At 60.6% G+C, this 27,790-nt stretch overlaps 3 protein-coding genes across 11 annotated transcripts in view; 1 reads left to right on the plus strand and 2 right to left on the minus strand.

The window, feature by feature from the left end:
• Positions 1 to 167: 167 nt before the first annotated feature.
• Positions 168 to 14,330, minus strand: RHBDF1 (rhomboid 5 homolog 1). Its single transcript, XM_032591591.1, is given in 19 exon segments — positions 168 to 862; positions 1,077 to 1,230; positions 1,347 to 1,371; positions 1,374 to 1,446; positions 1,520 to 1,598; positions 1,853 to 1,944; positions 2,350 to 2,413; positions 2,572 to 2,672; positions 3,278 to 3,439; positions 3,531 to 3,605; positions 3,729 to 3,840; positions 3,954 to 4,211; positions 4,707 to 4,864; positions 4,937 to 5,059; positions 5,133 to 5,342; positions 5,766 to 5,979; positions 6,925 to 7,055; positions 7,125 to 7,265; positions 14,283 to 14,330. Coding segments are annotated over 18 exon segments (2,565 nt in total). The 5' UTR covers positions 7,242 to 7,265; positions 14,283 to 14,330; the 3' UTR covers positions 168 to 445.
• Positions 13,964 to 26,859, plus strand: MPG (N-methylpurine DNA glycosylase). Of its 2 annotated transcripts, none has more exons than XM_030300899.1 (4): positions 13,964 to 14,062; positions 22,430 to 22,663; positions 23,497 to 23,701; positions 26,427 to 26,859. In XM_030300899.1, exons 2-4 carry the CDS (start codon positions 22,442 to 22,444, stop codon positions 26,819 to 26,821), a joined length of 822 nt encoding a protein of 273 aa, XP_030156759.1. In that variant the 5' UTR covers positions 13,964 to 14,062; positions 22,430 to 22,441; the 3' UTR covers positions 26,822 to 26,859. The 2 variants fall into 2 exon arrangements, with proteins under 2 accessions (XP_030156759.1, XP_030156758.1); XM_030300898.1 differs by lacking the exon at positions 13,964 to 14,062 and adding an exon at positions 19,766 to 19,868.
• Positions 26,804 to 27,790, minus strand: part of NPRL3 (NPR3 like, GATOR1 complex subunit) — a 43,479-nt gene continuing 42,492 nt past the window's right edge. For all 8 annotated transcript variants that reach the window (XM_030300891.1, XM_030300892.1, XM_030300896.1 and 5 more), the window contains one exon: positions 26,804 to 27,748. In XM_030300891.1, the coding sequence (XP_030156751.1) occupies positions 27,583 to 27,748 (166 nt within the window). In that variant the 3' untranslated portion in view covers positions 26,804 to 27,582. The remainder of the gene's footprint in view (positions 27,749 to 27,790) is intronic.

Raw genomic sequence — 27,790 nt, forward strand, 5'->3', positions numbered from 1 at the left:
AAGGAAGGGGGACAGTGTACTCCCATCCATCTGACTGAGAGACTTCACTGCAAGGTATATTTGACACTTAGTTCCCTGTTGTGAGGAATTGTAAGCAAGGTGGCCAGTGGCCTGAAGGATCTCCCTCCACAGCCCCCAGCCAGAAGCCAGAAAGACGAGGCAGCTCCGGTAAGTTAGTGGCAGCTAAAACGCTCCCAGCCCATTTATTGGCCACGTGAGGTGGTCGTCAAGAGACTAGTTAGAAGGTAATCCCGGGAACTAGTGTAATAAATGCCCTGAAGTACGAGAGGTTCACCGCTGGTGAACAAGGCACAAGAGGCCAGTGTTCAGGAAACAGGCAGGACAGCACCCAGGGCTCGAGACTCGCGTCCCGTGGCCTGTGAGGCTTGGGGGAGACCACGTGCCCGGCTCCGGCCTGCTGGAGCGCGTGGCCCCGCCCCCAGCCTCAGTGGAGCTGGGCGTCCAGCTCGTACTTCTCGCAGAACTTGTCAGTGAAGGGGATGCAGGTGAGGAACTCACACCACTCACAGCGGACGGGGTAGAAGTAGAAGAGGACCACCAGGCCGGCCAGGAGGCCCAGGAAGACCACCTGAAAGACGATGATCTGGCAGCGCTTGCGGTACAGGTCAAACTTGCCGAAGCTGATGTAGGGCAGGAAGGCAAAGGAGAAGAGGCCGCTGATGAAGCCCGAGATGTGAGCGAAGTTGTCGATCCAGGGCAGCAGCCCAAAGGTGAACAGGAAGAGGACCACAGCCGACAGCTTGAAGAAGGCACGCCAGGGCCTTGCCAGGACCTGCCAGCTCTGGAAGAGCTCCACGAACAGGCAGGCCAGGATGCCAAACTGCGAGCCGGCCGGGCCCACCTGGCGGCAGTGCGGGTGGCTGTGAGCTGGTGGGGCTGAGCAGGCCCGCCCGCCCCAACCCAGGGCCGCGTCTCCCCGTCCTGCCTCCCGTGGCCTGCAGCACACTGAGACTAAGGAGCCAAAAGGAGGTGCTCCCAGTCTGGACTCTCCAGGGCCCCAGACCCCGTGCTGGGGGTGCACATGGGGGCGTCCCCACTCTGGGTGACAGTCTTACCTCTGCCCGGTACGGCAGGAAGATGGCACTGGCCAGGTTACCGGTGACCCCGCTCAGCAGGTAGATGATGGCTATTCGGTGCCAGCCTGCCAACTTCTCCAGGTCCCGCAGGACGGTCATCTGGAAGCAGACCGACACCAGGCAGTGCAGGATCCTGTGGGGTGGGGGGGTGAGGGGGTACTCAGCAAGGAGGCCGCCCCCTTCACCATCTCTGGCCATCCTGGGGAACCTGGGACCAGCCCCCCGCTCAGCCCACGTGGTATCACTTGCCCAGCGTGCAAGAAGAGGGACAGCCCAGGCGGTAGAACTGGTCAGGCACCTCAGGGTTGAGAAAGGGCAGGAGCCCACACACGTCATCCATGCAGTGCACCTGTGCAGAGTGGCCCGTCAGCACCCACAGTGGCTGGGGGGAGAGGGGAGGGACGCTCACCCTGGAGGCCTACCTGGGAGCACAGTGTGGCCTCCTCGTGGAAGTAGCCCCTCATGAAGTCACAGTACTCCCGGGAGGTAATCTCACACCTGGAAGGTCAGGCCAGGATTGCAAGGACTTGTAGAGTGGCCCAAGGGCAGAGGCACCTGACTATGCCAGCCAGGCCCAGCTTTCAGCCCTACTTGCCCACCATTGTTGGCTCTGGACAAGTCCAGGCAGACCCCTTCTCACCCCAGGCCCCTCGGAATCTTGGGTTATTTTGGAACTTGGGGAGGGAGAAGGGCACAGCCCCAGGGCAATCTGCACCCAGGACTGGCTGCACACACAAGCACAGGCACACCCACTGCCCTTTGTGCCGATGCAGCAGGGCCGGCCCGTGATGACACAGTCCATGTGAGGGTGGTTGGTGTGGTTCCCGGCGCTGTTTTTGGTGCAGATCTGGGTCACAAATGGGGGTGAGTTGGGTCAAGGCCTCCCCCAACCCTGGGACCCACAACCATGCTTGGAGAATGGGGCAAGGATGGACAGGCTCCTAAGGTAGGAAGCCAGCCTCCCTGGACTTCAAGCTGGCTACCACACCCCGAGACACAGATGAGCCCTCTGTCAGGTTGGAGTAATGTCACTTGACCCCCTAGGCTTCCACCTGGTTCTCCTGTTCTGGCTACCTGCTCAGAGAGGCAGGTGTTTGGTAGGTAGACAGGCTGAGCAAAGGCCAGAGGCACAGCGTCTGAACACCCAGGGTGGTCCCATGATGGGGATCTCTGGCATCACTAATGGGTGGAATGTGGGTTCCTCCTTCACAAAACAGGGCGACTCACAAACAACCCCTCCACTCTGGCTCACCGGCCACTTGGTGATGTCATCTGGCCACTCGTGGGGGTCCTCGGAGGAAGGCTCATCACACACCCTGCATGAACCCAGGATGTGGTCAGACCCTGCCTTGCACCCTTGGTATCCATGCCTTCCCGTCCAACTCAACGACATGTGGGGCAGCTATACCCTCTCCCCCCCACACACACCCCATGGAGCCATTGACGAAGTAAGGGAGGGGCTGGCAGGACTGACCTGGGGTCCTGGTGGCAGACAGAGCCAAACTGCCTCTTGCGGCCCGCAAGATCTGGGGCACTGGGGTGGAAGGGCCACTTCACCCACACTGCCAGCGTGGACTGTGGGAGGACACAGGGTCAGGCCCTGGTCAGAGCCCACCCCTTAGCCAGTGCAGTCTCCAGGAGGCAGGAATCAAAAGTAAAGTCACTGAGTCCCTGACACTGACCCACGATGCAATTTCAATGAAATTACACTCCACAAATGTGCAGGCGTGTTGGGAGACTACTAAAAGGAGCTCAGCAGCATAATTCCTGTTAGTTTAACAATAGAAACAACCCGTGTCCAAAATCAGAACTGGTATAAACGACAGCACCTCCACATGAGATGATGTAATATAAACTTGCATGAATCTTTTTTGGTTTTTTCTTGAATTGTTTGGTGGAAAGAATAAGGCAACACCACTTGTGTAAACTTAGGACGTGTGCACAAAAACAGGACCGACGTGCAAAAAGAGCACACCCAAATCAAAGACTTGCTACAACTGTCCTCTGTGACAGGAGGACCAGGAAATGGGGGGAGCAGGGGATACAAGGACTAAATGTGAGCGGAGGGCCCTCGCACGGAGGGACGCCGTAATGTGCACGGAACTGGGGTAGTGATGACTCAACCGGCTCTATCTGAAGTCCCAAGGTAACCGCAAGCACACGGTGGTAGGGGCACAAACCGAGCACTCCTCCTCCGAGGTCTGCACGCAGCCCGACCGGTCATTGCGCACGCAGCAGGCCGAGTGCTTCTCACGCTCACGCGCAGCGCGGATGAAACTGTGTACCTGCGGGTCCTGGCGCATGCAGGGCGAGAACTTGGCACCCAGGTGAATGAGAGCCTCCTGCGGAGGATCGGGAGGTGCAGCTGCAGAATCCGGCCCCCTGCGAGCCCAGGGTTCCCACCCTCCGGCACCCACAAGGCCCTGCCCTCACCGAGCTGGGCCCGATCCAGAAGTTCTCCTGCTGCACGTACTTGACGTTCTCATAGACCCCGCGGTTCCGCAGTACCTGCAAGGTTGGGGAGAGAGATCAGACAGAACCCGCTCCAGCCCTCTCCTCACAGAGTGAGGAAAGACGGAGTCCAGAGCCCAGACTCCACAGATCCGGGCCGGGCAGGGTGCCAGGGCTCACCGAGTCCACAGTCTCATGCTGCGAGAAGCCCACAGGCGCGATGCCGTAGATGCACACGGCTAGAATGGTGACGAGTGAGTGCACGAAGGTGAGCCAGTAGGTGAAGAAGGGCCTGCAGGGCAGAGCGTCAGCAGAGACCGCGTCTCCAACCCAGAGGACCCACCCCCAACCTGGAGCCTTGCCTGCTGGAAGCTGCATCCCCCCACACTCCCACCCCATGCCTACCTGTGGTCGTCCATGTCCTCAATCTGGCGCTTGACATAACTGTCGATACGCTTGCGGTAAGTGCGGTTGGTCAGCCGGCCCACCATGCCCAGCCCATACGGCCGCTTCTCCCTGGCAAAGAACTTGCGCACGGGCATCGCGATGCGCTGGCCCCGCCGCTGACCCGCCGTGCTCACTACCTCCTGCCGCAGCCGCACCTTGGGCTGTGGGGCCGCTGCGCCACCCTCCTTCTGCTTCCTCCAGCCTCGTTCCAGGGGCCTGGGGGAAGGGGCACAGTCACCTCCCGCCCTAGACTCCCAGCCTGCCTCAATCCCTCCCAGCAGGACCAGGATGGCCTCTCCTCTCTGGCTCCCATCTAACACCGAAAGCACTGTGCAGGCATCCACCATCAGCCTCCTCCTCACCAGAGAAAGAGCAATCCTGAGCCCCCCCTGGGGATTGCAGAGGTGGAACCTGACCTATGTGAGGCTCCCTGGACGATCTACAAGTATGCATTACAACACCCTCCATCTCCCCGCTAGATTCTGTCCAGCCTGTGGACCCTGGGATTCCGTTCCTGTCCCACAGGTGGGCAGCCAAGACCTGAATGGTGCCCAGCCCTGGGTCCCACAGCCATAGTGACCAGGCTGGGCTCACAATCCACAAGATGACTCCTTCCCCCGGCCCTCCATGGCATCAGTGCCCTAGGGCCCAGATGCTCCGGACAGCCGTAGATCCTGCCCTCCCCCGTCCCCACTGACTGGTGGCACTCACAGCATCAGGTGGCTGCGCTCCAGCTCACTGCGGTCCAGGGCCCCACCCGTGAGGTCTGCCTGCTCTGTGGCTTTCTCCCAGTCTTTGAGTGCTGCCTCCGAAGGGGACTCAAACACCTCGTCTGGGTACGTGGACAGCTCCTCGTGGAGGACTCCTTCCTGAGCAAATACGCACGGTCAGGGTGGGATACGTAGGCGGAGGGGTCTCAGGTGATGCCCCTGTGCTCTTACCCGGGCAAAGAAGGACGTGTCCAACTCGTCGGGGAAATCAGCTGTGTCCTCCTCCAGGAAGCTGGCGGGAGTGAAGCTTCGGCGCTGCACCCGGCGCAATGTGCCATCCCTAACAGAGCGGCCCTACCAGCGAGGAGGTGAGCGTGCGGTGTGGTGGCCGGCTTAGTTCCCACCTCACCCCAGCCCCCGCACCCACCTTCACCAGGGCTGCAGCTGCCCGGAAGCTCATCTTGGCCACCGATTCACGCTTGCGTCGCCGCGGGAGCCGGTTGAAGCCCGAGCGGGAGCTGGAGAAGGAGCAGAGGGAAGCAGCACCAGGCGTGACAGGTGTGTGTGGGGCACTCAGGCCGTCAGCCGTGTCATCTGCCACTCGGAAGGCCCGGCCCCGGGCCAGGGGATCTATGATCTGGCAGAGGGAAGGAGATGTAAGAGTCAGGGACTGGGTCATCACTACGGCGGGGGGATCCTTTTCCACCCTATACTCCACTGTAGAGAACACAGCTGCTGGTCTTCCCACTCCCCAGTGGGTCCCTGGACAGCTGTGTGGGTGCCCAAAGAGGCCCCCATCCTCGCCTGTAGTACCTTCACACTGCTGTTCACCCTGCGATACTCTCCCACCTAGTGACTGGCCCATGGTTCAATCCCAGGACCTTGTCCCTTGCCCCTGGCCCCCATTCCCAGAGTATCTTGGGTGCCTCTATGGAACCATCTGACCACCCTCCCACACCATGAGCTCTGAGGAACCTCCTCTGCTCAGGCTGGCTGTGTCCCCAGTCCCAGTCCAGGGAGCAGTAGTGAGAAGCTGGTACGAGGCAGAAGGTGGGCATACCTTCTGCATGCCCAGCTGGCATGGCCCCACGTACAGTGGCGGGGGCGTCTCAGTGCTGGTCAGAGACACGTTGTCCTGGCTAGGCAGGTCTAGCTCCCGGATGACCTGCGGCTTCAGCTTTCCATAGCGCTGGCTGCAGTGGCGGATGCTCTTGCGCTGCCATTTCTGGGTGCTGTCGCTGTCCTTGCTCACTCCGAACCAGTCAGCTGTGCCCCTGCCATAGGAGGGTCTCAGCAGGGTAACGCCAGATCTTCCGCCCACCCAGCAGGGGCCTCAGAGGCTCTCCTCTTGTGCAGCATGCCCCAACCCAAGCCTCCAATCACTCTAGGGTCCAGGGTCCAGGTGGGCTTGGTGTAATTAAGGGGGTGAGTGGGTTCCAGCCCTGGCCACCCCTAAACAATTAGCCAACTCCAAATTCCTACTAGAACCGCAGACGGTAGGCCTTGCCCAAGTGAGTATTTTACACAGATCCTCAACCCGTCATGGGGGGGGGGTGGTCCATGGGGGAGACATCGAGTCCACAGATGGCACTCAGAGCTCAGCCCTTAGCCACAGAGCTCGGCCCCAGGCAGCAGCCTGACCTTGGACACCACAGAACTCAGGCAGTGGGCACTGCAAGCCCAGGAAAGCTGCCCATAGCTCTTAGACATGCAAGGAAAAACACTACCGGCACCTGCTGTTAGGAGCCCCAGGGAACACCAACTGCACTGGCAACTCCCGAGAGGCCACAAGCCATGCACACGCCAGCTAATGTCAACATACTCATGCCCTGCCCCAGGTACCTGAGCAGGGACCGAGAGAGAGACCGGCGCTGTGGGAGGGCCCTGCGGGCACCAGGGGGACCCAAGAGGGGCAGAGTGTGGACACGCCCAAAGCGCACCTGTCGGCTGTTCAGGGGCCAGAGCATTGGGATGGGGGAGACAGAGAAGGAGAGAGCGAGTGCTGGAGGGGAGCAGAGAAGGCAGTAGGTGAGAGCAGTTGGTCCCCAGAGCGGGAGGAGGACAGGGTGATGTGGGGAACAAGATCGAGGAGAAAGCCGAGACAGGAAGGACCCTCGCTCCGTTCCCAGCACTAGTATCCAGAGGGGACGCTGTATGATCGCCTCTGGCCCCCCAGCCCCCAGCCCCCCACCAGCGGAGCAGCCGAGGCAATACAGTACCTGCGGATGGTCTGGGTGATGGACGTCTGGCGCTGCAAAACTGGCCGCCGGACCTCATGGTGGGGCGAGGGGATGTGGGCTGTCTCAGCCGGCATACTCACACTCCGCAAGAAGGCCTGGCGTCTCAGGGGCTGGACAGTGGGGTCACGGTGAGGAGGCTGGATGGAGGAGAGCCACAGCCTCTCCTGGCCAGGGCCTACCTGTAAGGGGCTGGGTTCCTCGGTCACTGGGGGCGCTACAGCTGGTATGTCCAGCTTCAGCCAGGGTGGCTTCTTGCGCTGCAGGCTGCTCGTGCTGTCCCTGCGGGCCTCACTCATGGTTCCAGGTGGGGCAAGGCAGGCCTGGGGGGCGTCATGTGTTACTCAGTAACGGTGCCGACAGGACTCTGAAGCATCGCTGGGCCCAGGGATGGCCCTGGCCCCTGATGCTGAAGCCCTACTCCACGCTCAGCACTAATCTGCTGAGTGCCTGCTTCATTCATCCCTAGAGACGTTGCAGGCATGAACTAGGTCCTCAGACAATATACATTCATTCATGTCGAAAGATATTTGAGCATCTACTATGAGTCACTCCTAGGTGCTCAGGGACACACTGGTGGAGAAACAAGGAAACAAACACGGACAAAATCCCTGACTTCCTGGAGCTTAGAGTCCAGACAAACAATAAACCTATAGATACGCTGTGTTAAAACATGGGAAGTACGATAGGGAAAACAGCACATTCCAGTCGCCGGGGCACTGATGCCTCCCTGTAAGGTGACATCTGCCAAAGACGTGAAGGTTGCGATGAGGTGAACGAGGCCAGTGGTTGGCGGGCAAGGTTGTTCCTCACACAGGGAACAGCCAGGCTGGGGGCTCACTCCAGTCTGTACGCAGGGCACGTCTCACGTCTGCCTGACCCATACCTCACCGTCCTACCATCTGCTACAAAGACAAAGGGCCCACTGCTTCCACAACAGGGGTGCGTGATCCCTCCATCTCAAAGAGGAACGGCCACATGGCTTGCAGCGGGCCACGGATGCCCCCACCAGCAGGGGACCTACTGAAAACCACTGGCATGCGGATGCTGCCATGACCACCAGGGGCCGCTATGCGCCCAAAAAACAGATGCACTGCAGTGCCGAGGACTTCCCTCAGCATAGGAGACCCTGCCACAGCACGAGGGCCCAAGCAGAGTAGGGAGGACCCAGAGCAGAGGCCACGGCTTGATCAGGGTCTCCGCTGCGTGGCCAGGTGACAGTGAGGCAACGACCATGTGACCATTGGCCTCTTGGGCACTCTATTCCCCCCTTACAAAATAGGCCAATTTCAGGGCAGATCTGGTTGTCCCTCCCCAAAGGACCACAAGGTGTCTGGAAGCAGGACATCCAAGTTTGGAAGGGTTCCCCAAGCACACCGTGGGGCATGGATAGCAGGCGAGTGGCCAAGCAATACTGAGAGGGCGGAGACTCCAAACTCCCTCCGCTACATCAAAGAGCTTCGGACCCAAACAGACTCTGAAATTTGGGCGTGGGAATCCACCCACGAACGCCTCTAGAAATAGCCTCCCTTGCAATCCCCTGAAGGAGATCTAGAGAAAGCCCCGCCTGTACTTTACAAATAGGAAGACTGAGCCCTGGGGAACAGGGGCTTGACTTGCCCAAGGTCACATATTCAGGGAGCGTAACTACAGACAGCCCCAGGATGCTGCCCACAGCTCCCACCGGACTCACACAGAACACGGAAGGTAGGAACTCTGTTCAGAGCAACTCCCAGCTGTATACCGACCCGGGAAAGTCGAAGGATGTTGTTCTCACCCCTACACAGACCGGGAAGGGCATGGGATGCTGAGCACTGCCCCTCCTGCCCCTCTGCAAAACAGGGGTAGCCCCAGGTACTGCTCACAGATCCTTGTGGCCCCGGACCAACCGCTGGGAATCCACAGGCCTCTCCAGGAGCCTCCCTATACCTTGCCAGCACCTCCAGGTGATATGAGCCGGTTCTCCACTTAGGAGCACAAGGAACCTCTGCCAGCGGGTTGGCTTACACCACCACACACATCCGTGACCCTCCCAGCTCCCACTGCCCCCATGGCCTCTCCTCACACCCGGCGGCCTCCCATCTCAGCACTCTAGTCATGCCCCAGCCTTGCACATGCATTCTGCCCCAATCCCCACGTGTTCAAGGACCCACGGCCTTAGTCAGGCTGGCCCCACCCCTGAGAGGTGCTCCCAGACCTGGATTCCCCTGGCACGGCTCAGGAGTTCACCCACGTGTATGCTGTCCTGTTACCACCGGGTCTGCATTGGCAAGACAGGCCAGCTCCAGAGCCACTGCTCAGTCAACACTGGCCATTTCTGAGCAAGGACTGGCAAGGGCCCATCCTCATGATCCGGAGGGAGGAGGGGCTCCTGAGAAAGACCCTTCAACTGCGTCTGGGAGGAGGAGCTGACCACAAGGCCGGGTCAGGGCAAGGATAGCACAAGGAAAGAAGTGGGAAAAGGGTGGTAAGGTACACAGGAAATCTGGCATTCCCCAGCCGCTGCTAGCCTGGGCGGACAGTCAGCCCCAGGAACACAACAGCCGTTAAGTTCATGAGGGAGGTACCAGGGCCCTGCCGGTACGCCCGGATCTCCCAGTGTCCCTCACCTCCACACAAACCCCTCCTGTGTTTGGGGCAGAACCTGGAGGGTGCTCTGTAACCCACAGGGTTCCAGGATCCCCACCCTGCCCCCAGTGCTGTGGGTTCCTGGTCTGCCCCACCCCTCTGTGCACAGTTCCCCATCTGGGCCTCAAGTGGGTGGGATTCACAAGGGGGCAGTGCTCCATAGTGGGCCCCAGGGGTGTGGAGGAGAGGCAGGCCCAGAAGACAAAGAGTCTGGGCTGGGGAGGGGCACAGTGCCTACGCAGAGGACACAGTGGTTCTGTGTCCAGGCCTCCCCCAGGCACACAGTGGGCTCTTGTTCCCAGACAGCCCCTCAGGGGGGGAATCCCGACAGCATCTCTGCTCTGCTGACCCCCTCAGTGCAGGAAGAGACCGCAGCCCAGGGAGGGCCTGATTGCATGGGGCCACATATTTCTGAGTCACTCTGGCAACAATCAAGACTGCCCACCCGGGGCCCAGCCCACCAGGAGACCCCCAAATGGGCATCCAGAAGTGGAGTAGAAAGTGCTGGCAATGGCTTACCAAATGCTAAGGATGGGGGCCGAGCCCAGCAAGGGGACACGAAACAGGGGTGCACATCAGGTGCTACACCTCCAGGCAGCGCAGGACAAGTGCAGGGCCCGTGATGAGGGCCCGAGATGGGGCTGAGGCACAAAGGCCCCACAGGGTCACAGGACCACTAGGGCTGTTTCTTTTTTCTTTTTTTTTTAAGTTTATTTATCTATTTTAGAGAGACAGGGAGGGAAAGTCTTCTTCTTTTTTTTTTTTTTTAAGTTACCACTGGGGCTGCTTTAAGTGCAGGGAGAGGGGTGGGAGTAGCTGCAGCCTCATGGCAGAGGGCTGGGTAGGGAGCCAGGCCAGGTCCTACTGAAGCAGGTTCCTGCTCTGGGGATGAGTGGGGACCCTCATCACGGCGCACAGGTACAAGAGGGGCCAGGAAGCCAATGGAGGGAGGCCCGTGGGGGAGAGCCTGGCCTGAGACACTGGACAGACCCTTCTCACCTTCACCACCTGCAACCCTCTGCAAGCATCAGTTTTTTCATCTGAAAATCAGGGGCTGCAGCAGTGCCCGGCACACAGTTGGTGCTTGAGAAGCAGCAGCTAACGCAAACACCAGGCTGAAAAAGACCCTGCAATTGAGTCTGGGAGGAGGAGCTGCCTGCTGGCTCTGCGGAGCCCCCTGAGGACAGCCAAAGGAAGGGGGGAGGGTGGAGTAGGAGGGCCACAGAGCATGCACCACCAGAACAGCAGTGCGGGGCATGGGGCGGGGGGGGGGGGGGGCACCTGGGGATAGGACCCTTCAGAGATGCCCAATTTGGTAAGGTGTAACCAAGAGGCAGGAGGAGACTGGGGAGCAGTTCTGGCCTGCCCTGGCCTGGGCAGTGGCCAGAGCCATTGTGAGGCTGGATCCTCAGGTGCGAGCAGCAGCCACCAATCCACTCAGGCCCGCTCAGCCCCACATGGCAGGACGATGCCAACAGGGGCGGCTGGAGGCCTAGTGGATAGCCCGAATGGCCCAGCCCCAGGACAAGACCCGCCAAGCCCTGGCCCCACCCTGCCCAGGGGACCGCCCACTGCCAAGGTCAGCTGGAGCAATGGGCCCCACCCCAGGACACCTGCCCAGACGTGTCCCCAGCTCACCTGAGCATGATCCCAGGAGGGGCCAGATCCTCCAACCTCCACACTAGTGCCCTGATCTCTGACCCTCGGTCTTCTGTTTGACTCCTAATCTGATGCTCATCCCCAGAAATCCCTTGGGAACAGGGATCACCAGCTGTCTGGCATCCATGCCAGAATCCAGTCCTTCAAACAGGCTACTGTGTGGCAAAGCAGAATTCACCTGGCCTCTCTGTGCCTCTTTGCCTCCTGTATAAATGGCATAATGCTAAGTAATGGTAATGGCCAGGCCCGCCCCCCTCCTCAACCCTCCCAAATCTCACCACTTTTCTGTGCAGGAAATAAGGTCAGAGAGGAAGCTAATAGCCTGCACAGTGCTCTCTGCCCATCCCCAGGAGGATACATCAATCCCTCCTTCCCCTTGTCACCCATCACCGGGCAGATGTCACCCCAGACATGTATGTGGAGGGCCCGTAACAGAACAACAGAAGGCTCCCTGCTACAGGAGGCCCCCAAAGGCACAGGAATCCCCAGTAATAATCACACTCTGGGACCTAACCAGGGAGCGTGGTGCACAGGGCACCAGCCCTGGGGAGAGTACTGCCCAAAGTTTCAGCAGGCACATATGACAACCAAAGCCAAAGCCTCTGACCCCACTGGCTCTGACAAGGGCTGACAGGGTGGATACACCCCGGGCTGGGGAGCCCCAAGGCTCAGAGGGTTGAAGGTCCATGCCACACAGTCAGTCAGCAAGGGCGCAAGGGAACAGACTGAGCTATAGCAGATCCTGGCTGAGACTTAGGTGAAAGCATCCCTCAACCTGCAAGAGGGGAAAGGCCCACATCCTACCAACCTGCCTGGCTCTAGGGCAGATGAGCATCGCCTGGCCACCGATCAGAGCCCCCAGAAGCTCCCCCCCTGAGACGCAGGCGCTCCCTGGTGCCTTGACACCCTCGGGCTTAGTGACCTCCTCCCAGGACAGGCCAACTGCTGGATAGTACTAGAGAGGCCCCAGGAGGGGAAACCAAGTCCCAAAGTCTGTTCGAAGAGCAGAAATGGCCTGTCATCAGAAGCCTGGCACACCTGCTGACCTATCACAACCCGTAGGAAAGGGTCCTCTGTATTCATCTTACAGATAAGAAAACTGAGGCTCAGAGAGGCCGGTCACCACCTGAGGTCACTGAGCCTCCAAGGGCGTTCGAAGCCTTGGGCAACGTCTGCCCAGGAGCTGGGGTGCAAGAGACCTGTGTGCCTGCCTAGCTGGCCCTGGCCAAAGTCCCCCAGGGCTAGGGACAGACCATGTGGGTCCCTCAGGCTGTGGAGTGCTGTCAAACCCATCCCCCAACTTCACGCTATCCTGACCCGGAGCATCTCCGTTCAGGGAGAAGGGGTTCACCTTCAAACACATCCAACCCAGAAAATAGGCAGGAGCCAAGGAATATGATCCTTGGGCGGAAAGTGGATCCTGTCACAGACACCGAGGTGGGGGAGCTGGGGCTGGCAAGGGGAGCACCTCATCCAGAGAGAGGAGCAGAGGGGTGTGCCCCGAGCAGTAGCTGGGAGCTGAGAAGACCCTGAGGGAGGGCCCCAAAAGGCAGGGGAGAACTGGCTGATCCCCTCTGAACAAAGGATATGACTTCCCAAGGGCAGCAACTTGGCCACTAATGCTGGATGAGGAACGTTGGTCACAGCAATGCTCCAGCTCTGCTGCCCTCACTTGGGCCGTCTGCACAGCGGGAGGCTGGGTGGCTGCTTGGAAGGGTTGGAAAGGGGCCTGGGGCCTGGTACCTTCAATTTAGGGCCAATCAACTGTTGTGCCCACCTACTAGCCTCTGTCCCGTTCTCAGGGTAAAGGACCCAGCTTGCCCAGAATGACCCCTGGTGACAGGGGGGGTGTAGCCTTAGGGACCTCTGGGACCCCAGCCAGGTGGCGGGTTCCTCACCTTCCTCCTAATCTCTGGGGACTCTCTAGGGGCCTGGGACTGGCTCCCGGTGGGGGGGGGGGGGGGGGGTGGGGGATCCAGCTTCTAGCTGGGCCAAACCTGAAAAGCTGGTTTCATCCTTGAATCTTCTCAGCTGGGAAGTCCCAGGGTTGGGGAGGGGGGCTCCCAGCACAAGGCTAGGGCCTTCAGACCCAGGACCCCCGCCCACCCAAACAGACACAGAGACACAGGACCCAAGCTGCACAGAAGGAACTCTGCTCAGGAACCAGCTGAGCCTTGGGCAGGCATGACTGTGGGATCCCCTGCCCAATCCCCACCCAGCCCCACAGACTTGCCCCCAGCAGGACAGACAGCCAGGCCCTCCTCCAGTCCCCTGAGCCCCTGGGGTCCTACCATCTTCCCTGCAATAGAAAGCCAGCCTCTAGGCACGCCCCCACTCCCCCACCCCACCCCCTGCTGCTCTTGGTCACTAAGCACAAGATAGGGGGTGTCTTTGGGAGTAGATCCCAGGGGCCCCGCAGCTCCAGTATTTACAGATTAGGGAGACAAAGGTTGTGAAGCGGGAAGTAGGGTCAGTCCCCCGCCCCCACCTCCCCAGCTACTGCTATTATTGGTGATATTATTCCCATCCACAGTGACGACGGCTGCGACAGGGATGATTCCCGAGGAGTCCCACCCTCGGAGCTGGAGTTTCGACTTGGAGCACCACCCACCGGTGGCGGCCGGGAAGGAAAACGTCAGGGGGGGAGGGTTACAGCTTGGAGGAGCCTGGGGACACCCCCAGACTCCGAGCCCTCCCCAGGACCCTCAGCTGTTGGGCGGGGGCTGGAGCCGCGCTGTCCGGCCCGATCAGGCCGCTGGGACGTGCTAATCCGGCCATGGGCTATTTTTGCGCCGCGCCGGGTTAGGAATCCCGGGCTGGGCCGCCTCCGCGGGTGAGTCGGAAAACTCCGGGAAGGGAAGTCCGGCCGACCGGGGCGGGTACTCGCCGGACCCGGGACCCAGACCTGGAGCCCTCAGCCAGCCCGACTCCGGTAGCTCCCGGCGGCTCCGGCCACGGCTGGCTGAGGACGGGCCCCGGGGGCGGCGGACGCGAGCCCCGGAACCCGCCCGGCCCGCGGAGCCCTGCGCCCCGCTCCCGGCGCGCTCACTCACCGCAGCCGCCGCTGGCACCGAGGGTCCTCGGGGGTCCTGAGGGCTCCGGGGAGGGGCTGCCACCGCCGGCCCGAGGGCGCCCGCGCCGAGTCCCCGCCCGCGCGCCTGTCCGGCCCGCCCGCCCGGGAATGCCATGGAGCGAGGGGCGTGCGCGCCGGGGGCGGGCCCGGCCGGAGGGGGCCGCGCTGACTAAGGGCTCAGGAATGCGCGCGGCCCGCCCGGCTCGAGTCACCTCCTCCGGGAAGGCCCCTGGGCTCCGCTCTCTCCGAGTCCGGCCGCTCGGACACCTGTGGCTGGGGGGAGGGCCGGAGGGGGGGATGGGTTTGGACGCCTCGGCCGGGAGGGAGGGCCTAGGGGCCCAACCGGACAGAGCCTCAGCGTCAAGGGCAGTCCTGTGTTCCTCAGCCTCCCCCAGACTCTAGAGTGAATCCTGACCTTATTCCTCCTTGACTTGTGCTTGAGAAAGGGGGGAAGGGGCGTGTGGGACAGTGTCCCTGGGTCTCCTGTAAAGCGAACCACCAACCTCCTCCAAAGGCCCACACTAAATCCCTCTACCTTCACCCAGACCCATGTGAGCACTCACACTTACCCACGTTCCCGCTCGTGCATTCAAGCACGTACACACCCACGCTCTAACCACTCTCCCTGACTCACATATTCACACACACTGTTTACAGACTCACACACACACCTACACACACACACACAAAAACAAACTGTACACACCATATCAACTTGCACATATTGTACACATGCCCACAACCACAATTGTACACTCCCATCTGTGTGTTTACACGCTGATGCACACCCTCACAACAAAGGATTAGAGCAGTTACCCCCTCCCTGGACCCCTGTGCTCTCCAGCAGGCACTCCCAGGCCAGGCTGGGCCTACGACCCCAGAAACATTCAGAGCAGAGGCGACACTGTGGCATCCACTCCTCGCTCTTCCCTCTTTCAGAGCCTGCCCACTGCCCCTGATAGGCTCATCCCTGCATTGTCTGAGTTGGATACAAAATGACCCATCTGCTTGAGGCTGATGGGAATTTCCCAGAGTCCCTCTCTCTCGACATCCCAGGAGTATGTGGGGTCGAGAAAGACCTGGAAATGGGGGAGGGGAGTTCCAACAGCAGGGCATAGATAGGGCTGACCAGGTCCTGTGATGGTGGACGAGCCTAGGCTTCCTTGGGGTGGTCTCTCTTACTGCCTCAGAGAAGACATAACTGGGACCACAGGTCTCCTAAGGACCCTTTCACCAGATGCCAGAACACCTTGGGGCACATCTGGCCCAGCACATCAAGCCTCGCAGTGTCCTACAAATACGTCCTCAGGCCCTTTGCTGGTCTGGGACCAGGTGGCACTGGCCTGCCCCAAACAGAGCTGCTGCCACCGGTGGCCAACCGTGCTGGGCCTGACCGCAGACTTGGTTCCTGACCACACAGAAAGAGAGTTGGCAGCTTGAGGCGGCAACCAATGTACGGGCTCTGGAAACTGGGCAAGGGACAGAACCCCTTGATCATGGCCTCACCTGTACCAGGGAACAAAGTGGTGCCGGCACATACTGGGACCTCTACGAACACAGGCACGTCAACACAATTCCTAGTAGAGGGAGACAATGAAAGCTTTGGAAGGGCTACAGAGGACTCCTCCATGGGGTGAGGGTTGGGGGTGGGGGTGACTACAGGTGCACTGGGGACACAAGGCAGGAGGGAGCCTGCCTGGTGCTGACGCTCATGGCTCCTGCAGCCTACACGTGCCACTCCTCTCATGCCAGGCTCTCAGCCAAACAGGACAGTCTCTCCATACCAGGCATTCTCGACCCCTGCCAGGGGTAAGCAGGCCCCGCCCACCTGGATGCCCAGACTGGGCTGGCAGGGCCAGCAGTGGTGTCAGTTCTGGAGGCCGGGGCCCGGGCTCACGTCCAAAGCATGCCACGGCTGGGCATCCGGTGTTGGCAGGTCCCCCTCCTGCAGTGGATGCTTCAGGGTGCCACTCCATGACCCGCTCCGTGACCCAGACACTCATTCCCAGCTGCCAGGAGTACTGGCCATGGCTGGCCCACAGCTGAAGTCCCCCTCCAAGGAGTCACCTTCAGTGGACAAGAGCCGCCTTGCCAAAAATCATACTCTTTCCCCAGAGAGGGTGGTCTGTGTGTTCAGTGACAGGTAAATGGCCTCCCCCTGCGTTCATTTAAGCTATCTCCGAAGGGCCCTCTCAGCACTGGGCTTCAGTGGGAGCCCCAGCAGTCTCTGTTGCAAACCCTTGCCCCTCACAGGTGTTGATCCCAAGGCATGTCTCAGTATACCCTGGCAGGCAAATCCAGGACCCCCATGTTCTCAACCCAGCTCAGCATCCTGAACAAGGACCTTGGGATCAAAGGGTGGTGCGAGCAGAGGCCTGGACACATGAGCGCTCAGGCCTGGACCTAGTCCACAGGGACACATGTATTCACATCTGTATGTTCTGCTTCACGTCTGTCCCACTGCCCTGTGCTCTGGGGAAGGAGCCCCTCCAGGGAAAGCCGGCTGCCAGTCCTTCTCTTTCCTCCTCGTCCGAGCCCTAGAGAAATGGAAATCAACTGCAACTGTGGGCAGGTGACTAGGTGTGGATGGATATCTGGACCACCCCCATGGCTGTGGACCTCACTCTAGGACCTGAGGGGGTAAGATCCTGACCAGCAGCAGGAGTCCCCATCAGCTACCCTGGAATCCTCAAGTCAGCAGGCCAGTTCCTGGGCTTTGGGGAGCCTGGATGGGCCTGGCACCAGCCCCTGGCTATTTGGGGAGGAGAGGGAAGTGGGCCAGGCCAGCGGGGGGCCTGAAGTCACTAGCTATTTCCAAGGCAGCTGCCTGTCCCTGTGTCTCAGTGCATGGCAAGGGGTCCCGTAAGTGCCTCGGGCCAAGGCTCAGCAGCATTGGCGGCACAGCCCCAGAAAGGGAGGATGCAGCCCCCATACGTCTCCTTGGGCTGCCTTCTCTTCCCAAGGGGGCTCTGATCCCCCTGCCCTGCCCAGAACCCGTCAGATTCAGAGCGCCTTGGAGGCCACTTGGGTTGCCAGAACCGCTAAGAAGCTGCCAGAGGGCTGGCCCTCTGCTATCTGCCGTGGAGTCCACTGGGCCCTGACCCAACTCTCCCTTCAACAGTGTCAGCATCCCTCCATCAGAGAAAAGGACACTGAGCTAGTGTGCTGGGTGCTCTGCAAGAGTGCTGCTGCTGGGACTGTGGCCTCTGTGCTGTCCCTTCAGGGCTTTAGTCATGGCCCCTCCGTGGGCGGACCCAGCCCCAGCACCGACTCCTTTCAAAGCATGGAGGGTGTCCTCGACTCCATCTCGCACTGACAGCCAGCCTCCAGCACGTCTACCGGCCCAGCAGCAAGGCACACTGAGGACAGAGAAGGCCCTAGGACCCTCCTCCCACCGGGACCACCTTCTCTGACCCCCAGCCAGCCTGCCCGGCAGGCCACAGTGGGAATGCTCAGCCCACCACTTCCAGCCTGCGGTGGGGCCTCAGACCGCTAACCAGGAAATGGGGGCGGGCCGGTGGAGGGCCCACCCTGGAGAGGTTTCGCAAGCCCCTGCACTCAGGCTGAAACATCTGGAGAAGTACACTGCTGGCACCGGCCCTGCCTCCTCCTCCTGGGGGCCAGGGCTGCGCTCCAGCCTCTCTCTCCTCATCCTCAAGGTGGGAACAAGCAGGCTCCTCCCCGATTTCTATAAGGACCATGAGCCATTTGTCAAATGAGAATAAAAATTAATACAAATGGCATCCACCCTGCCCCGGCCCTCACCAGGAGGAGGGGGCCCAACTGAGGCCTCACTTTCCCTCCTGAGAGAGGGAGTTGGAAAGGGAGGAGAGAAGGGGGACTGGACACAAAGGAGGGCAGGAAGGGGGAGTCATTGTTTGGGCAGAATGGCTGCAGGGGGTAAGGAGGAAAGAAACGGGTGGGAGTCACATCTAAGCCTGCCTTACAAGCATGGATTTATGACACATTGCCCACCCCCGGAAGGAAGCGGCACATAGTGCCACAAACAGCTGGGTGGCTTCCAGCAGGCAGCTGGAAGGCTGCAGCCCTTCCCTCCCCAGGAAGTCCTGATGGGAGCCCTGAGGGGAGGGGCCAGCAGTACTGCTGGCCCAGGGCCCAGGCTGAAGTTCAGCTCCTGGGCTGTTCAGAGGAGGGGCCTAGCTGGAGACCAGAGTCCTCCCAGCTGGACCGACCCTGTGCTCATCTGAGGCCTATTCACATTCACATGGCCCATCCGGGCACTTCCCACCTGACATCATCCTATGCCCAGTCGCTGAGGCCCCACAGGTACCCCCTTGCAGGGCCAGGGTCACAGAAATCAAAGCGTAGACGGCGCTCCTCAAGGGTTTTTCCAGAGTGGGTGGTACAGGAGGGTGGGACTGTGCCAGCCACAGCAAAGGGGACCTGCAGGGGAAGAGACCCTAGAGCTACAGAGTGTGTGTGTGTGTGTGGGGGGGGTATTCTGCTGGGTGTCGAGGCCCGTACCCTCCTGGTCCACTGAGCCACAGGAGCCGGCAGTGTGCCCCTCCCCGCCATGGTTGTCCCCAGCCAACAGCCCCTGTGCTTGAACACTTCCCACTCATGGCCCTTCCTTCCTCTGGATCAGGCACTGCCCTCCCCAGATTCCCCTCCCCTCCTCTTCTGGACTCCAATCCGACTTGAAAGGTTACAGGCAGGGTGAGCCACATCAGAGGTGGAGGGCCGCACGTTCCCCATACGGCCCCCAGCCGCCGCCCTTCCCGGCTGCAGGCTGCAAGCGCAAGCCGGGTGTTCCCGGGTCCCCAAAGTCCTAGTCCCGGCCTCAGCCTCTAGAGGAGACTGGCCGTGATCCAGCAAGCCCGTTCCAGGGCGTGGGCAGGCTCCTCTGGGCATCTTTGGGCGGCAGAAGGGTTGGAGGCTACACTGCAGACAGTATTCTCAGACCCGCTAGCGATGATGACCCCGGCAGGGGCTTCCGGATACGCCTGGCGTCCGCTTCCTGGACAGTCTTCCTGGCCCACTCCCCATGTCCTCTCCCCACAAATGCCCCCCCGGAGGTCTGGAGCAAGTAACACCCCTCCCCCGTCCAGGAAGCGCATTCCGAGGACCGGGACTCAGCCACCACCTCCCTAAGGCGCACGCCGCATCACCCCACCCCCCAACCGGGGCCCCTCGAGGGCCAGGAAGACACAGGACGGACCAGTCCTCTTGGGAGTCTGACTACTGGCTGGCGGCCGCGCACGGACCACGGTGCACACGGGGGCGGGAGGCCGGTCACTGGGGGAGGCACCAGGCTGCGGGGGTGCTCGCCCCAACCCCAGACGCCTTCTCCCGGGTCTCACGCCACGAGAGTCCCAGCCGCCCCGGGCCTACGTCCAGGATGGGCGGAGGCCCCCTGGCTCCTCCTCCGCGGGCGGATCCGCGCCGCGCTCGCCGCCACCGCGCCGGGCTTCCGTCCTCCCGCGCGCAGGCGCCGGCGGCACTTCCGGGGTCGCCTCGGCGGGGCGGGTGGGCTCCACGCGCTGGGGGTCCCCACGCCCGGAACCCCGGCCCCAGCCGCGGGATGCCCGCGCGCGGGGCGGGCCAGGTGAGTGTGCGCCCACGTGAGCGCGCTTCTCGCTCCGCGCGCGGGCCGCCCCGCGCTACGGCCGAGCAACGGTCCTCCGGGGCGATCACCCCCCCCCCCCCGCCCCCGGAGTCGTTCAGCCGCGGACCGCTGAGCGAGAACCCGGGGGGGAAACCAGTAACGCGGGGCCTCACTTCCCAGACAGGCGCCCACCGGAGTGTTGGCCCTGGCTTGGCTGCTCCATCTGCCAGTAGGAAAAGCTGAGGCCCGGCCGAGGTCGCCAGTGAAGTCTGGTTGGAGACCCCGACACCGGTTTCTTGGTTAAATGTGCACTCAGACCCAGCTCAGGCATTCCCTCCCCAGGGGCCGGCCTGCTACAGAAATGAACCCTGGCTTGGCCCAGGGGGCCACTTTCTCACGCTCCTCGCCTCAGTGCCCGTCCCAGCCGGATAAATGGTCTCTCTATACTTCCTAACCTCGTGTTTGCCCACGTTGTGATGGAGGGCTGGTGGGCACCCACATCCAGGCCAGGCTGTTTCCTGCCCTCCGCCGGGCGGGCCTACTCTGACAAGAGACCCTTGTCCCCAGGTTTTGCCTGGAGACATCCCAGGTGGAGGGTGGTTTCCTTTTTAATCTTTTAAAGTAGATTTATTTATTTTGAGAGAGAGAGAGTGAGAGCGAGCCGGGAGGGGCGGAGAGAAGGAGAGGGAGGCATGCAAGCAGGCTCCAGGGGTCAGCTCTGAGCCGGCGGCGGGGGGGGGGGGGGGGGGTCTCGATCTCATGGAACCGTGAGATCCTGACCTGAGCCACCCAGGCGCCCGAGGGCGTTTCTTCCTAACATTCTTTGAGTGCTTGCTGTATGCCGGCCGACTGCATACCTGACTTCTCTCATTTTATCCTCGTAACTTTGTGTGGCAGATATTGGTTACTTTTCTACAGAGAGGAAACAGAAGCACAGCCACTTTAGGTGATTTTCTGGGCCCCTTGTTCAGGGAACCGTCATTTCTAACCGGTGCCAGGGAAGCATGTAGTGCCCACTTACAGAGTTTTGAGCAGTGCTCACTCTTGGGTGCAACAGCAGGGGCAACCCCGCTACTTAGCCCTGGGCCAGTCCATCACCACAACGCCTGTGAGGCAGGTTCAGGTTCTAGGTCTCTGACGGGAAACCGAGGCCTTCTCTCTCAGCCTCTGTCCCTGTGCAGCTTTATGAGTCCCTCCCCACCCAGGGTGGACCAGTGCTGACCCAGAATGACCCAAGTGCCATGAGGCAGGCAGGGGGCCAAACTCCCAAGTGGCAGCGTCCCAGCGCCTGAGCCCATGGCGGTATTGGCAGATGGCTGGGCTGCAAAGACGGTCACGTCAGCGTCCACTCTCAGTAGACTGGCGGTCTCCTTTTGCCGTGGAGCGTCAGCACTTATGTTAAAAATAATGGGTCTGTCACATGCCAAGGAGATTGTGGGTACTACTGAAGACCAGCCCTTGAGCGGGGTGTTTCCCAGCCCCCGTGCTCACCTGCTCCCTTCATCTTATCCCACTTGCTGGAGAGCAGCTGGTCTCAGAACAGCTGAGCATGTGTGGTCGGGTTTCTCAGGCTGTGTGGCGGCAGGTGGGAGGGCTGGGTCTCGTCCCTTGAGAGACCTCACCTTTGCCCCGCTTGCTCCTTATCATTATGATATCCAGGGTCATGAGAGGGGATAGTCGGGGACTCACCAGGGGTCATGCCTGAGCCCTTGGGGTGGAGCAGAGAAGACAGTCAGCAGGTGCGCATCCACCTGTGTGTGGCCTTCTGAGCCCTTCTGAGGAGGGGATGGTACAGCGGGAGCCCTGCCAACGTGTCAACAGGGTGGGAGGGGAGTGTGGATGACACAGCAACACAAAACCCATTCCTTGGCCAGGCCCCATCAAGGTCATGGCTGTGCTTTTAAACTGGTTAGGGTCAGTGCAAAGGGCTGGGTTCAAGAAATAAGATCAAAAGTTCGTTTGGCAGGGGCGGCGGGGGGGGGCGCCTGGGTGGCTCAGTCGGTTAGGCGTCGGACTTCAGCTCAGGTCATGATCTCACGGTCCTCGAGATCGAGCCCGTGTCAGGCTCTGTGCTTAACAGCTTGGAGCCCGGAGCCTGCTTCGGATTCTGTGTCTTCCTCTCTCTCTGTTCTGCCTCCGTTCGCCCTCTCTCCTTTTCTCAAAAATAAATAAAAATTAAAAAAAAGTTTGGGGTCCACATGATGAGTGGGAATAAGGGTACCAGCCCTCCTGTCCTAGGCTCAGATGCCCACTCTCCCCTCCCCAGGCCCTGCAGCCCTTTGCCACCAGGCTGTGCGTCCGCAGCGTGTGGAGGGTGTGTGGATTAGAATGGCTACCCTGACCCTGCCACCGACCGCCTGTCCCCATTTCCCAAGGCTTCCTGGGGCCCAGCATGGGGCTGAGTATAGCATTCTGCTTGCACCTTGCAACAACCCACCAGGTGGCTGCCTGCCTCCATTTTGCAGATGAAGCAGGCAGTCAAATCTGGTCCTTGAACCCCACCAGCCTGACTTCACCACAGAAGCTATTCAGAGTATTTATTTTGTCTGTTTTCATCACAGCTTTCCCGAAGAATGGGGCAAAAAAAGCAGCGACTGTTGGAGGCACGACGGCATCAGAGCCTAACAGACGGAGCCCAGATGCCTTCCACCATGGAGCCCTGCTTGGGGCCACCTGCACCCCTGGGACCCCAGCGCAGCATCTATTTTTCAAGCCCCAAAAGCCACTCTGCACAACTGGGATCTGAGTTTTTCGACCAGCCTGCAGTCCCTCTGGCTCGGGCATTTCTGGGACAGGTAATATAATGTGGCCAAGGAATAGGTGGAAAGTCTTCAGGCTGAGAACTCCGTTCCCTGGCACATTCAGCACTTCACAGGCCCTCCCTGGTTCCACTGCGGCCTGAGCTCCTCTCCTAGGTGCTCTGTTGACCTGAAAGCACCGCCCCTCCAGTGATAGCCCCTGGAAACTGCCCCCTGCCCTGTCCTCAGCCGGCGCCCCTGTCCCCTCTGGGTGCCACCCCTGGCCCAGGGTACTGTCTGAGCCCACCACAGCCAGCGCATCTTCCTGGCATAACGCCTACACTGACCCCCTCCTTGTGGAGCTGACTACACCCAGGGCTGTGGTCCAGGCCAGGGGTGCTACGGGCACCTGTCTTGCTGCTCAGAAATGCCTATCAGAGCTAGGTGGGTGGGAGCTAAGTAGGGTGGTCCTTTGTGGGTTAGTCCAGGTGGAGGGGGCTACACAGGCTCTGGGGGTCCAGCTGTGTGGGAAGAGCATGGGGGCCCTGTGCCCCCCACGCTGCCCTGCACTAGGCTAAGCATTTCAGTCCAAGGGGGACTTGGTGGGGGAGGAGGCAAAGAGATGGAGGCCTTACCAAGAAGACTTGGAAGTGTGTGGTTGCAGTGGTGCCGACTTTCCGGAGCTTGAGATTGCAGCTAGCTGTGGCCAGGACACTTAGTGAGCAGGGCCTGTGGTCCGGGGGGTTGAGCAGGACAGAGGGGACAGCAGGGGACCCGGCTGGACCTGGGTGCCCTGGTGCATCCTGAACCGGGGCGATGAGGCCCAGGCTGTGAGCTATCACAGTTGAGTCTCTACTGCTTGCTGCCCTAAGCAGACTGACTGCCCACAGGTCTTGGTTCGGCGACTTGATGATGGCACAGAGCTCCGCGGCCGCATTGTGGAGACGGAGGCATACTTGGGGCCCGAGGATGCAGCTGCTCATTCGAGGGGTGGCCGGCAGACCCCCCGCAACCGTGGCATGTTCATGAAGCCAGGAACCCTGTACGTGTACATCATCTATGGCATGTACTTCTGCATGAACGTCTCCAGCCGAGGTGAGCAGAGTCCCCTTAGCTGGCAGCTGGGAGACCCATGGGAACACCAGGCTGGGGCAGGTACCTGAGCAAGGAGGTGTCAGTGCTAAACTAGGTTGCAGTTTTAGGAATCCTGGCTACACTGACAGGGCGGTTATAGGTGCCAGAGGCCCCCACGGGATAGAGGTCATGGGTTGACCTGAACACAGAGCAGACAGGTTCCACAAGGCCGCCCATGGTCACAGAGCTCAAAGGTGGCGTCCCCTGTGGCCCAGAGTAGACCTGCGGGGGGCCGGTTGTGGGCAAACAAGGGTGAGATCAATTTGGGTCGAGTTGGGCTCAGGCCAGAGCCTTGCCAGAGGTCAGTTACAGGGTCTGAACCTGTCGTTCTCAACGTGCTACTGGCGTCTAGCGGGTGAGGCCAGGCATGATGCTGGATAGCTCACAGGCACACGTTGGCCCCCGTCACACAGAATCACCTGGCCCCAAACATCAGTAGTGCCCAGAGATGCTGGTCTAGAGCACCCAGGAGAACCCATTCACCCTGTGGGACCTGCTCTGGGGCGGCTTCTGTTTTCCTGAGCAGGTGGCTGCTTTCTGGAAGGCCTGTGCTCTGAAGGAAGAACCCACAGCGTCGTCCTGTCAGAGGCACCACTGACCAGGAGCAGGGTCTGCCTGGCCCACTCTGACTAGCCAGTCTCCACATCTGTATGCGTGTTGAGCTTCCTCCCTGACCATCCCAAGAAAGCAAATGCTTGAGGAGACCACAGACAGGCGTGGGGTCTGGTATGCTGTGTGTCACACATGATTCCAGTGGCCTGGAAGTTGTGATTGCGCGGAGTGGACAGCTGGGCCTGTCCACTGTCAGAGCCACATGGGCCCCAAGATTGGTCCCATGCCCGGCACAAAGCAGGTGTTGAGCGAAGCTGAGTGACTGGAGATGAGAGGAAGGTGGGGACCACCCCAGAGGGTCGGTCCTCTTACCACCCTGGAAAACTTATCTTGGTTGTCTGGCTTTTCTTTGGCAATAGAACCAACCCCCTCTCGTGAAGTGGGACTGAACTCGGACAAGGAGAGGGAATGAGTCTGGTGATGCCTGGGGCTATGGTCAAAAAAGAAGGGGAGAAGCCTGGAATTTCTAGGGTCGGGGGGCAGGGGGAGGGTGGGTACAGCGGACAGGGCAGACACGGGAGGTAGCACATTACTTTCTGGACACATGACCAAGATGCCCCGGAAACATCCAGGTCAGGGGGGCAGGAAACCACATGGGTGCAGACAGGGCCAAGGGTCATCCAGCTAGAGGGAGGAAGAGGGGAGGCCAAGGACATGGTCGTTGCCTGCCTGCCATCGGTGTGGAGGTGCCACAGAAATGACCAGGAAGGCAGGTGGTATAGACAGAGGACTAGCGGGTGAGGACGGGTAGACTTGGTGGGAAGAGGTCATGCTTTCATCAGGACGTGGGACTCAGATGCATTCCAGGAAAGGGGTGTGGGGACAGAGGGATAGGCTCCTCCTTCGCCGCATGTGCAGGGGCTCATTGAGACACTGAGGGACATGTGTGGCACCCACGGGGCACCCTGAGGATGGTGGGCTAAGAAGGGCCCAGGAAAAACAGAGGCTCAGGAACTTGAGGTTTCGCTTGCTCCCGACTATATTTTGAGATACTTTAAAAAATTGGTTGGTTAAGGGACATCTGGTCACAAAACCCCCAACACTTGCCAGGTGCCGGCTACAAGGGAGACCATGGCTGCTGTAACCACTCAGGGCTCCCAGGTGCCGATGGGGAGAACCTTGTGGCCAAGGTCCAAGAGTGGAAACTGGCCTGGCCACCTGAGCCTCTTCAGACCCCCTGGTGGTGGGGGTGGGCCAAGTCGCTAGAACAGCCTTGCTGGAGGGTCAGGGCTCCTCTGGCCAGGGTCATCACTGTCCCCAGCCATGCAGGACCGAAGGAATTTGGGGAGATGCATCTTCCCGAGTGAGCCCCTGGGCCCAGGGTATCCATTTGCGGTCTCCGGTCTCTAAAGTAGCTTCGCCTGAGCACCTCGCTGGCTGGAGCATTTGACTCTTGCTCTCAGGGTTGTGAGTTTTGAGTCCCACGTTGGATATAGAGATTACTTAAAAATTAAAAAAAAATAATAAATCTTCAAGTAGCTTGGACTGCTACATGAAGAGCCAGGGCTGGAAGGAGGTGAGGGGCTATGTTGGCATCTCTTCCCACATGGTCTCCTGTGTCGCCGGGTGGGGCTCCCCCAACATCACGAGCACACTGGTGGCTGCTCTGAGCCAACCTTTCAGCTTGCCCAAGAGATTCCAAGGTAGGTGAGGTGAATGGGGTGCCCTGGGACCTGGTCAGAATCTGCCAAGTCTGAGGCTTCCTGCTTCCTGGTGGGTTGGCCATGCTCACAGACACCTGGCTCTCTGCGGTTTCCTTTGCCAGCCTCACAATTGCTGCCAATCACCAAGCCAGAGGAAGCCAGAGAGGAGGCTGACTACCAACACCCTCCAGGTTTTTTGAGATAGGTTCTCCCTAGCTGGTGCTCAGGCATTCAGGCTGCATGGGGGAAGCCCCCACCTGGTGACACAGGTCGTGTGCGCAGAAGGTGGAGGCAGCCGAGTCTGGACACCGAGTGCAGGGGCGCCCAGGAAGGCAGCTGCGTCACACCCATAGCGCTGCACGCACCCTGGGGTAAGGAGGGCAACCGGCCTGGGGAGACCTGGCTTTCTAGGCTGTCTGTCCGTCCCACAGGGGATGGGGCATGTGTCCTGCTGCGAGCGCTGGAGCCCCTGGGGGGCCTGGAGACCATGCGGCAGCTTCGCAGCACCCTCCGCAAGGGCGCCGCGGGCCGAGCCCTCAGAGACCGTGAGCTGTGCAGCGGCCCCTCCAAGCTGTGCCAGGCCATGGCCATCGACAAGAGCTTCGACCAGCGGGACCTGGCCAAGGACGAGGCTGTGTGGCTGGAGCGCAGCCCCCCGGGCTCCAGGGAGCCGGCTGTGGTGGCAGCAGCCCGAGTGGGCATTGGCCAAGCAGGAGAGTGGGCCCAGAAGCCCCTGCGCTTCTACGTCCAGGGCAGCCCCTGGGTCAGTGTGGTAGACCGAGCGGCCGAACAGAACTCACAGGCCTGCTCGGACAAGGCTTTTTAATTGTTCAAAGACCAAATAAATGCTTTATGTCTGGAAAAGGGTACTGCTTGTATCTCTGCCAGAGCTCCTCTCGGTAGCCGGCATAAGCTTACAGTCCTTCTTCCTCCAGGACGGGACACTGGGGGCCGTGTGTGGGCAGGAGGCTGAACGCATCACTCCTCAGGCCTGCACGAGGGAGGGGAGCGTGTACCAGCGCAGACTCACCTTGAGGATGGGGATCAGCCCAGTCCCTTGTGTATCACCAGGTGTCAGAGAGGGAGTGACAGCTTGGTCATGAGCCTGCTGGCGGTTAACGCAAGGGCTGTGGTGAGGGCAGGGCCACTCAGGTGTTCCTGGCCCCCGGAAGGGCGGAGGGGTGGGGGCAGACGTGTTTCCGTGTATCCCCCAGGGTGACCAAGGGAAGGCAGCAGTGGAGGGGGTCAGGGGATGAGGACGGGGTTGGGAGGAGGGTCTGACAGAAACGCACGGCCCGAATTTGCGTGTGGAACGGACGCAGCAGGCCTCCCTCTGAGGCATGAGTCCTGCACACTCCCTCCAGCTGGAAGCCTCACCTCAGCTCAGATACTGAGGCTGCCTCCAGGACCAGACGAGACCGAGAACCTGGAGTACAGCAGGCCCAAGGCTGCCGCTGGACTGTAGTCCGGCTTCAGGCACCAGAGGGCTCCGCCCGGTGTAGGGGTGGGAAGCCCAGGGCTGGGGAGAGCCCAGCAGCCCCGCCGCGGGCAGCACCCTCTCTCCGCCTCCTCGTCTTCGGTCTGGTCTCAAGGGAGCAGTGCCTGGAACACCGCGATGACTGGGTCCTCATGGGTGGTCACCACCAGCACACTGCGGAACTTGTCAAAGAGCATGAGCAGCTGGGAGCGCCGCGTGTTCTCATTGTACATGATCTCCTCCAGGTGGTGGCGGCCCCGGAAGTAGTGCAGGAGCCTGGGGGGTGGGGGAAGGACAGCATGAGCCCAGGTGGCCTTT

Source organism: Lynx canadensis, chromosome E3 (genome assembly GCF_007474595.2).
Source record: "Lynx canadensis isolate LIC74 chromosome E3, mLynCan4.pri.v2, whole genome shotgun sequence".
In the NCBI taxonomy this organism is placed as follows: Eukaryota; Metazoa; Chordata; class Mammalia; order Carnivora; family Felidae; genus Lynx; species Lynx canadensis.

Coding starts and splice junctions, on each gene's coding strand:
- MPG (XM_030300898.1), top strand. CDS start 19,845: ATGCCCGCGCGCGGGGCGGGCCAG. Junction 19,869..22,429: donor CCGCGCGCGGGGCGGGCCAG/GTGAGTGTGCGC, acceptor TTTTCATCACAG/CTTTCCCGAAGAATGGGGCA. Junction 23,702..26,426: donor CATGAACGTCTCCAGCCGAG/GTGAGCAGAGTC, acceptor TCCGTCCCACAG/GGGATGGGGCATGTGTCCTG.